Source organism: Nematolebias whitei, chromosome 6 (genome assembly GCF_014905685.2).
Source record: "Nematolebias whitei isolate Nwh7 chromosome 6, NemWhi1, whole genome shotgun sequence".
NCBI classification, from domain to species: Eukaryota; Metazoa; Chordata; class Actinopteri; order Cyprinodontiformes; family Rivulidae; genus Nematolebias; species Nematolebias whitei.
This window is the reverse complement of record NC_056503.1, coordinates 20855438-20866364: the sequence shown is the minus strand read 5'-3', so window position 1 is coordinate 20866364 and position 10927 is coordinate 20855438. Positions and strand designations below refer to the sequence as shown.

General features: G+C 38.9%; 1 protein-coding gene across 1 annotated transcript in view; it reads left to right on the top strand.

Annotated features, from left to right (window-relative positions):
* Positions 1 to 10927, top strand: part of rap1gap2a (RAP1 GTPase activating protein 2a) — a 97505-nt gene that overhangs the window by 68205 nt on the left and 18373 nt on the right. The window contains exon 3 of the mRNA XM_037677438.1: positions 10729 to 10764. Within this exon, the coding sequence (XP_037533366.1) occupies positions 10729 to 10764 (36 nt within the window). The remainder of the gene's footprint in view (positions 1 to 10728; positions 10765 to 10927) is intronic.

Here is a 10927-nt window from a genome sequence, read left to right as displayed (position 1 = left end):
GGATGGATGGATGGATGGATGGTGGATGGATGTTGAACAGTATTTCTGTTAGTTTTGGGAGATGTAATGAAGCTCTTTGAGCTATATGAAGCTGTCTGGACATTATGTAATTCAAGTTATGTGATTTAAACTTTGTCGATGTGAAACATATTGCATGTTATTAAAGTTGAAAATGAAGACATCACGTTTATTTCTGATTTAGTTATTCAACACCACAAACTGTATGTCACACAAACACAGATAAGAAAACTGAACACACTATTACAAACACTTTAACCGAACTGTAAACTACATTATGAACTGGACCCTTTTTCTGTTGTCATCCTGGACACTGGCGCCATGTTGTTTATCTGGCTTATACAGGGTGTCACTCTGCTTAATGTAGCTTAAAACATTGAATGGATTTGGGGAAAAAGAACTGAAGGGAATTTTAAGTGAATAGTTGCTCCAACATCTTTCTTCAAGGCCCTCTTGTACAGCCGAGCTTCGGACCGAGGTGTATGCTTGTTCAGAACTGGTTTGCCACTGGTGGGAGGTTAGTCTCTCCTCCCAGGAAAAATAAAAATAAAAACTCAGTTGTTTTTTTTGTGACCAAACAAGCAAACATTATCCAGAACATTGATTTACCTCCTGTAGAATTGCTTGATGGCTACTGATTATCACCAGAGTAGGAAGCCAGACATCATTCTCGTCAGTGCTGGTTTGCTCAGCGACTGGTGTCGTGCCGTTAGATAAAGTGGTTTTGTTGTTACTGGGCTTTCAGACCAGAGGAAAGTCTTTACTGAGAGCAACAAAAAGGTTAAATCATTTATTGAGAGCAGTCCCATGAAGCGCATATGCGCATTAGGTGAATGTACAAGATTCACAGTGACAAATAATGACCTGGCATGGTAACTACAGTAGACTTGGAGGAGGGGGGGGGGTGCTATGGTTACATGTAAACATCCAATGTGCTCTGTGTCAACGTGATTTTTTTCCTTCGAATCAACATCCCAAAAAAAACAAGTCCCCCCCCCCCCCCCCGCCCCGCCATGTACATGTAAATGGGGCCAAAGAAGCCAACTTTGTGAAGAGAACCTGCCCATTTTTAAACTGGGGCAAAGGCCTCTGTGTCAAATTGACATTCTCTTACAATGCTCTTATTACTAGTATTGCTCAGCCCTTTGTGAATAGTGTTGATTTGCGTCTTCGCTCCGCCCGAGTTCGTTGTTATGGCTTGTTGTACAGGACCAAGGAAGGAAAAACTAAGTTACACTAAAAATAGGACAGAGTCGCTATTTCAAGTTCACACGTATATTTAATAGATAATAGTCACAAGATACATTTTTAGGAATACAATTTTGGTTAGTAATTATTGCAAAAATAAAATAAAAGTGATGAAGTGAATGGATTAAATGAATTCGCATTCATTCTGACCAATACGACCTGCACAGTTGTTTGCAGCTCGTGCTGCATGATTCTGATCTGCTCTGGGCGGTTCTGTTTCTCTGCCGAGGGGGGAGATGCTTCATGCTTTTATAACCTGGCTGTGGTTCTGCCCCGTTTGGAGCAACACAGAACTTACAACCTCCCCCAAAATGTTCCTTTGTCTAACTTTCACAGTTTTTCTTCTAAGTGTTGTTGGAGTTTCATATTTTCCTATGAAACATATCAATGTCGTTTTTATTAAGTGTGCATGTCTTTCTTCAACTATATAATCACAACTTTTATCTAATTAAAAATGTTCATCCTAGATACTTACTTTATATATATGAAAACTGAAGCAAACTTCACCAGAGTGTTAAACCATGTTTAATGCAGACAATAAAACTCACTAAATAACTCTTGACTGCAGCATCCTATTGAACAGTTTCAGATAATCAGAACAAAGAAAGTTCAATCTGTCCTATTCCTCAAAATACACTAACTACTCCTTGCAACCTCTAATTTTCATACTAATACATCAGAAATATTAAACTAACATTAGATTGCAAAGTATTAGTTATTTTAATCTAACAATTAGACTAAACATTGATCAGAACATCATCCCTGCCTCAACAGGCTTTAAGGAAAACTCTTCATGTTTGTATATGAGGTCAAGCTGTCATATAACTTATCATCTGGAATGTATCCATTAGTCCTGGCCGGCCGTAAAACCTCGTATCCATAGCAACGCAGCTTTCTAAACCAATCAGAGGGTGAGACCTCTATAACATCAACAAGAAAGTTCTGTTCACCTCCCCCTATCGTGCTCAATTTTCTGCTGAGTTTAAACAAAGGATCTGATGACAGAAAATGCCTGTCTTCTTCAGCTATACACAGATTTTGTTGAAGAGTAAATAAGTTTCACCAATACATAAAACTAAAGAATTAAGCACACAAATATATTTTATTTCACAACAATTGCCAGTGACCATAAGGACACTAACGACCAATTGATAGGCTGATGGTCCTCCTTTATCATGTGAACAGCTAGTTCTGGATGACTCCAGCAAACTGGTTGATCCACTATGAGAAGGCGCTATTTATTATAAGATTGAGTTTGTTGCAGATCTTCAGACTGAAGAAGTCTTTTGGATAAAAAACGAAACGTTTCAACAAAGAAGAATCTGTCCAGAGGACCTGATTTAACCTTGTAAGATTTATCTACCTGGATTCTTGAGCAGCGTCAAGAAACTGTTTTTATTCAGTGAGCAGTTCCTTTGCATATTCCACACTTTCTCTTTTTTTTTCTAAAAGTCACCTTTTTATTTCCTAACTTTTATTGAGCCGTTACCTCGGCTCCAGTTAGTAAGAGAGGCACAGAACTGTTTCTCAGAGAAAATCTCTCCTTTTTAATTTCCTTTCTCCACATAGATGTTTTTACATTTCATGGTGGAATTTTTGTATTGAGCTTCTTTTCTAAAGTAAATTTGTGTCGTGAAAAAAGGGAAAAATCAATTGGATCGTTCTGTTAAGTAGACTGACACACTTCTGAGAAACACGTCTGAGGATTTACCATCAGATCCCATACCATACCATACTACACCATACCATACCATTCTATTTATAGAGCACTTAAAACAGCTACAGTGCCAACCAAAGTGCTGTACATTCTGCTGTACATTCTGTAGATCGATGATTTTCTCATTACAAAATTTTAATCAAAATACTCCATCACCAAAGGGAGAAAAATCTATCTCGTGAGTACCTATGGTTAAATGAAATCAGATTAAAGATGACTTGTCGTGACATTTTACTCTGCTGCTCATTCAAGAAAAGGATTTTACTTGTGAAATAAGATTATTGGAAGTGATGTTTCCGAGGCATTTATTACTTAGAGTGCACCCATCTTTTATTGCTGCTGAAGATTCAAGCTTTTTCTTTTCTCAGAATGATAAAAGGCGCTACATTGTACAGACGGGGGTCAATCAGCAGTGTGATACACAGGGAACAGAATGGCTTTGGTAAGAAGCAGACACTTTGTGTACCATGGTGACCTTGAAGCATGCCATCATTTCTGCATCCGACAAAAACAACACAAATCAGGTTGCACAGAGGGGAGAAAAGAGGCTGAGGATGTGTTCTGACAGGAAAAATACCACATTTAGACATGAATTTATGAAACGTGCTTCAATTCAGAAGGTTTTTCTGTCTTTGCATGCTCCTGAATTCTAGTAATTATTAAATGGCAACCCACAATTCTGCTGTGATAAAGAAAGGTTTAATGGGAAAAGGAATTATAATCACTGCCAGTCTGGTGTAGAAATTGTGAAGCTTAATGTCTTCTAATCACAGTATGAAACAAACCTATGACCTTGGTTTGTAAACATTAGTTCTCTTTATCACCACCTCTTTATGACCTGATCATCAATGATTGCTGCTGTCCTCCATCCCGCAGCAAAGAGAGGTTTGGATATACCTCCATCCATCTGCGTGATAACTTAAAAAAGAAGTAAGGTACCGACTTCCATTTTGGTGTGTGGTTACATCTACGTGTAAGAAAGGTCACAATCAAAAATTGGGTTGCCGTGTCAAAATCCAAGATGGCCACCACCATATATTTATGTAAACTGACCATTTTGAGGACACTATGCTTTGTAGTTTCTAAATTGCTTAAAAGTATAGTTTCCTCAAAAGACTGGGGTGGCTCTTTGGGTGGGCCGAAAATTAATCTATGGTGGCCAAGGCCAGCCCCATTGTGCCTGGTCATGGGTGAAACTTCTCCCTCCACTCTCCAGGATTTGTCACTATGCACCACCCCAGACAAGAAAAAGCCCTCAGTTCCCACTTGAATATCTTGCACCAAAACATTAAAGTTTACTTTGATTCCCTGTTCAGTTCCAGTCCAGAACAGCACTCCTCTCCAAAACTACAAACATTCATTACTGTTTGTTTTTGGATAAAGTATTTAATTCCTCTTCTGCACTAATGCATGCACATCTCTGATGAGCCAGACAGCCCTCACCCTTTGCTGTCAGACATTAAAAAAAATATATCCCTCCACTTCAGCACGAATGTTCAAAAAGTAGGGGCAGGAGTAAAGTGGTGGAGGATGTTAGGAGTTGGACTTCAGTTGTAGCCTAAGACAAAATCCTAACCTGTTGTTAACTTTATGTCTTCATCTAAACAAATTACCTGGCTGTTCTGAAAACACGCCATTTTCATTTACATTTACCTTGAACATCAGTGATGCCTCAGTAATTACAAGTTAATACAATTCCTAAAAAATGTTTACTTTTCTGGGACACCTCCATCATTACCTATAATGCATTTGTTCAGTTTTTAATTCAGTTTATTTTACACTTTCTGGTGATGAATATGACTAATAACAAAGCTTCTTGTAAGGTGATGCAGGTGACACAGCAAAAAAATAAACCTTGTTGCACATAAATGACTAAGTATTGTGCGTTGGTGAAACACACTGGACTGACTGGTTCTGCTCTAAATCACTCCGTTAGTCACCGCTCCTGACTTTCCTGTTTGGGCTTTAAGTGTTTAGACCCAACAGAGATCAGGTGTGAGTGAATGGAAAGGGGACGATGAGAACACATGAGAAAAAGACTGAAGAAGATCATGCAGAAGTTGTCACAAAGGTATGGTTAAAGCCGCTGACTCGACTCTGTTAGTGACAAATGATTGATGGCTGATTTTTGTGGATAAAAATGTTCAACAATTTATAATTTGAGTTCTGCAACAAAGTCAAACCAGGGTTTTTTATGAGCCATTTAAATGTTGACCAGCACTGTGATACAGTGTAAAAGACATTATGGTAAGTTTGTGTTGCACAAAATAGAATACTAGTTTAACCGTTAACATTTTTACATATATTTTATACATTTAGTAAATGTTTTAGAGTTAAACATCAGAATGGCATTTCCAGGATGAATGAGACACAAAAAGCTATACTTAGAAAGACGCATTTTCTGCTTAGCATCCAACATTTTTCTTAATTCTTAGTGTTTATTTATAATAATCCTAGCTCATGATAATCACCTGCTCAGTGGAGCACATGGAGCAGCTGCAGACCCAGTTTTTTAAAGTGGGGGTACAAACTTATGCTTTTCCCCACTAATTTTTGACTAAAACGTTATCACTCTCAACCAAAAGACAAAAACAGGGTTGTTGTAATTATACTTTCTCAGTTAAAACTCTATTAGTTCTAGAATTGTGCCACTCAAGGTTCTGCATGCAGCTCTGTTACTTTCATTCTGAGATATTACCTTTAAAAACTTTAATTTCTCTTTTATTTCTGGATGTAAGTCACTTTTTTTGTCTGATTACTTCCTCTGGTATCAGATGCTGTGCAGCTGGAAGGATTTTTACTGAAACCTTGTTACTTTTGGACATTTATGATGTGTAACCATGACAACAAGGTTTTTTTTTGTTGTTTTTTTTTACAACCGGGAGCAGCTAATTAACATCTCAAAAGCTCAAATACCTCATCTACAGCCCCAAATCCCAAATGAGTTGAAAAGGAGGCATCGTCAACGCATTACTATCTACATAGCGGCGGTGCTCGAGTTTCTGACCGCCAAGATCCTGGAGCTTTTTTTTTTGTTTGTTTTTTTTAATTGTTTGCCCATTTTGTGGTGGGATTGTTTATGTGTGTGTTAATTTTCTCGCCACCGTGCTGCAAAGAAAATTTCCCTAAGGGGACAATAAAAGTGATGATGATGGAGCTGGAGGGAAATGGGGCTTGTGACAGCGAAAGGACCAGGATCGTCCCCTGACACCTGCAACTCTGTCCGTGGCAGCGAGGGGCTTGACAGGCTGCTGTAAAAAGCAACCATCACTTTGAGGAGAGCTCTACCCATCATTCACAGGCAGTCCTGCTGCCCAGGAGGACGAAGAGGTCCACTGCGTCTGGGTGAACGGATTGGCATCTGCACCCAGGTTCTTCGGATCCGCTGTGGGATGGACTGCTGTAGGAGATCCTTCCTGTCCATCGCCATCAGCATCTAGAACTACTTTGAATGAAACCAGGATGATGAGTTACAACAACATTCAATTTCCCTTTGATATGAATAAACCATTTTTGAATTGAATTGAATTGGAAAAACAAAGACGTTAGTAATAAACAATATCAGTATTCTACACCCCCTCCCTCCAGCTTTGGGTCAGTTCGGTCAGCTGAACACTGGTGGCTGTTAGCTCGCCAGACAGACGTTAATCTGCCTTGGAGACAAGAAAGCCATACAAAGTTTGTCCTTTTAAATTAGTAAAACTAATTATGTCTTTTTCTATGACTCCGACAGAGTAGAATAAAACCTTTGTGTGACAATATTTAGGAGTGCAAGACATCCAGTTATTTATACTGCTCTTGTTTTATTTTTATTCTTTAACTGCCACCTACCCTAGCCAAAGCTCATATAAGAGCCAGTGTGAAATACACGCAGTGGTGGGATGTAACTAAGTACAAATACTTCGTCACTGTACTTAAGTACATTTTTCGTGTATCTGTACTTTACTTAAGTAGAGTTAAATGTGGGTACTTTATACTTTTACTTCACTACATTTTACATCAAGTATCTGTACTTTCTACTACACTACATTTATGTAACGTGTTGCATTACAAGTTACATTCATGTTGCGGCTTTTTGATTTGTTTGTTACTTTGAAAGTAACCAATGGTGAGAGGGGAGTCGGTCCATTGAATCACTGCAAAGTGGGCAGGTAACATTAGACCCACCTTCAAGAAGAGCTGGGCCAATGACATATTCTAGTATATATGTCACTGAGCTGGGTGCACCTGCAGCACCACTAGCACACCCAAAATGTATTCCAGCTCACCCCCACACATAGGCGTCGCAACCATTATATGTGAAGGGTCCCCCCCGCATTCAAAATACATTCATTTGGACCCCCCCCCCTACTATAAAACATTAGTTCTGTCGGTGCAGTTTCTCTTTCTTCGTGACTGAATCCATTCCACTTGATTAATAGGAGGATAATCAAGCCACTAAAATTCCACTCCAGGTTTTCCTGGTTACCTCCAACTCTCCAGCTTCCAGCAGCAGCACTGTTTCTCCTACGTCTCCTCCTGCCTCAGCAGAAAATAAGCACAGGTGGAGGAGATGGAGACACCTCTGTGTTGCACGCTCGCCAGTTTAGCAAGCTTAGTGCGGGCAGTTGTTGACAAGGGGGTTGATCATAAACATATATTCATGTTAGCAGGATGTTTGAGAGAAGTGCAGCGCTACGTCTGTAGCATGTTAGCTTAGCAGTAACTGTGACGCTGTAAGACGCTGCAGGTGTAAGAGACGCTGTGTGTTCAGGTGCATTAAAGTTGAAATGTCTTTAAACCCCCACACCTTATTGTCCTCAAGCTTCATGAGAAACATCATTTAAATGAGTAGTGTTGAACACAAGTAAAAAAGTCCAGTGGCAATGTTTTTATTTCTCTATAAACACAATAGTGCCGACCTGACGCTCTGTATTAAAGTGTATTAAAGTTAAAATGCTTTTAAAACAGCTGAATTTACACAAACTTGGTGAGAAACATGCTTTAAATGGAATTAAAGTAAGGAAATCTAGATGAAATGTTGCTTTTTTGTAAACTAGTGTACAATCTTTTGCACATTGGTGCACACACACTAGTGTCCCCCCCACATTACAGATGCTTCTGATGCCCATGCCCCCACGAGACATTGGCATACTGCTTGTATAGTTTTGAGTTTCTGGGATGGTTGCAAACTGATGCAACACATTCTAAACTAGAAATATAATGCAAGTTTTCTGGATAAAAGAAGAGACATCTTTTTGATTCCTCCCAAGATTTTCTCTTTAAATTTGCATGTCTAATGAAGCTAGATTCTCCTCGTTCTACATAAATCTTGGTAAGATGTGCAGATCCGTGTCCCGCTCTGTGACGTTTTAGTGTTTCTCTAAATTTGTGGCCAATTTGTTCATGACCTAACATGAATATGTGTGAATTTGATCAACCAAAGAGTGTGTCAGTCGATCAGTCAGGCAGGCTGCCTGTTTATTTTGCTGGCCGCCTGAGAAAAATCCTCTTCAGGTTGCCATGGGAGACTAAAGATGCTGGAGAGAAAAGGAGAAAGAAAAGACAGGAGTGTGGATGATTGACTGAAAAGTAAGACTAGAGGGCAAATTAGCATGATGAGACTCAAATATTACCCAAAGGAGACAAAGCGAGATGTTTTAGGCATCATTCAGATTGACAGAGAGGTATAAATACAGATTCTGTCGTCCATGTTTCGTCTGCTGAAAACTGAGAGCAATGTCTGCTCTCACAGAATCCTCAGAGAATACTCCTGGGACAAGCTGCACCAACAGGTACAGTCCTCAGCAGCAGATTTAATAATAAAAAAACTAAAGTGACACATTTTTGCCTTTTGTTTGTGAAGGACCTCCAGGTATTTTCTGACAGGGTGTAGAAAGACAAACACAGACGACTGAAGTGTCTAAGGTTGGTGAAGCAGGTGTTGATCTGGCTGTCTGTTGACTCTACAGGTCCAGTCACAGCTCTGTATCAGCTTAAAGCACCTTTCATGAGTTAATATTAACTCTTTGATAAGCGTGAGTGTGTGTGTGTGTGTGTGTGTGTGTGTGTGTGTGTGTGTGTGTGTGTGTGTGTGTGTGTGTGTTAGCACTGCAGGTGGTGGTAATTTTCAAACAAAACTTATTTCTAGACCTTTTTATTGAGTGAATGTTTTTGAATCTGTCTCGGTTTTGAGGTCTGTTCTTCTTCCGTATGATTTTTTTAGCACGTTACTCGTTCTGCAATTCTTATTCTGTTTCAACAATTCATGAATCAAAACGTTCAGCTCATTCAGGATATTCCTTCTGTGACTTTTATTGTTTGTGCTAATTTTACTTTTTAAAATATTTAGCTTTTTGGGCATGTTTTTCTTCTTGAAAATGAATGGTGCTCTTTTCACATCCTTCACAATCTGTTTTAAACCTTTACTGCTCATTTCAGATTTTGTTCTGAATCTGACTTTTCAGCTTCTTTCTGCTCATTTAAGCTTTTTTTTTTTAGCTAAGTCCAGCTTTTTATGCTCCTTTTGACTTCTTTCTGCTAAAAAGCTCCTACTTATTAGGTATCTCGATCAGGTCTCTCTTGTAAATGAGGCTCAATAAGACAAACCTGTATAAATAAAAGTTGAATGAATATTAGGTATTTTTCTGCTAATTTTATCTGTAATTATTTTAGCTAATTTCCATCTTATTTAATTCTTTCAAATAATTTTTAATGTTTGTGCTTTTCCCCCAGCCTCTTTCTGCTAATTTAAACATTTTCTGCTCATTTTTACAGTTTTTTTTGCTAATGCAAAATTTTTTGTAACCTATTCAGCCCCTCTCTACATATTTTAGCTTATTCTGCCTTTTTCTGCCACATTTCAGCTGTTTTCATGCTGCTTTCAGGAAATGTCAGCTGTTCAAATTCACTTATCAATAACAGTTTAGAGATTAAAACTTTTCAGATGGTTTCAGCTTCTTAGCAGCTTTCAGCAAAAATAATTTAGAAATAAGCATTCACACTACATTTTCACAGGAAATGACATTTCTCTAGTTTTTACGCAATTCTTAAAATTTTGCTGATGTCACATTCAGAGCAAAGAGAAGACGAGGTCAGCTCGTCTGTTGTCTTAAGAACGCCTTTCTCCAAGTTTTCATGCATTCCTGGTGTTATTTTTTACCATAACGGTAAATTTGGCATTAAGGAAGGACATTTACAATGTGCGAGTGTGCACACGTGCACGCCCTTGTAGACTAATGTGCAAACATTGCCTTTACCTGCCATGAGTGCTGCAGTCTGAGCAAAAGGAAGCCATTATCACCTTCACAACTTGTTTTGTGTGGCAAGGTGGAAGCCCCGGGGATAAAATTGTGCAAAAGCATTCAGGCATGCTTGTGTTTGTGTGAGCATGCGTTTGGGTGAGGCGGGTAAGGTGGGGGAGGGTGTTGGTGTCAGAAGGAAGTGGTTCCTTATCAGAATGTGTACATGGGTGTGAGAGCCCTTCCCTGCCCTCCTGACGCTGCAAAGTTGAAGAACTGTACACGGCGAGTTGCAGCTCAGCTGTTATCAGAGTTGGACCTTTAAATTTAGACGTTTGGGTTTCTCTGCTCTGCGACACCAGCAGAATGTCTCATTCAAAGCAGTGAAAAAAGCAAATGACTCAGCGCTTGTCCTGACTAAATTTGCATGTATTGTGAGTAGTTAGTGTTGCTCTGCTGCTCAGAGTTTGGTCATGTTCAATCTGTTGTTCTAGTTTTCTGATCTTGTTCCCATGTCTCTTTCAGTCAGCAGAATTCTTCGAAATGCTGGAAAAGATGCAGGTAGGCAATGCTTATTTATGTATTTCCTGCTAAGATTTATTATTTTCCTTTTTGTTTTCTGTTTTTTTTTCTTTTAATATTTACCAGTCATTGCAAATTTTATTTGTCGAGATGAATCTTTCCTTTTTTCTGGAACCACATTAAAAAAAAAAAAAATGTATAT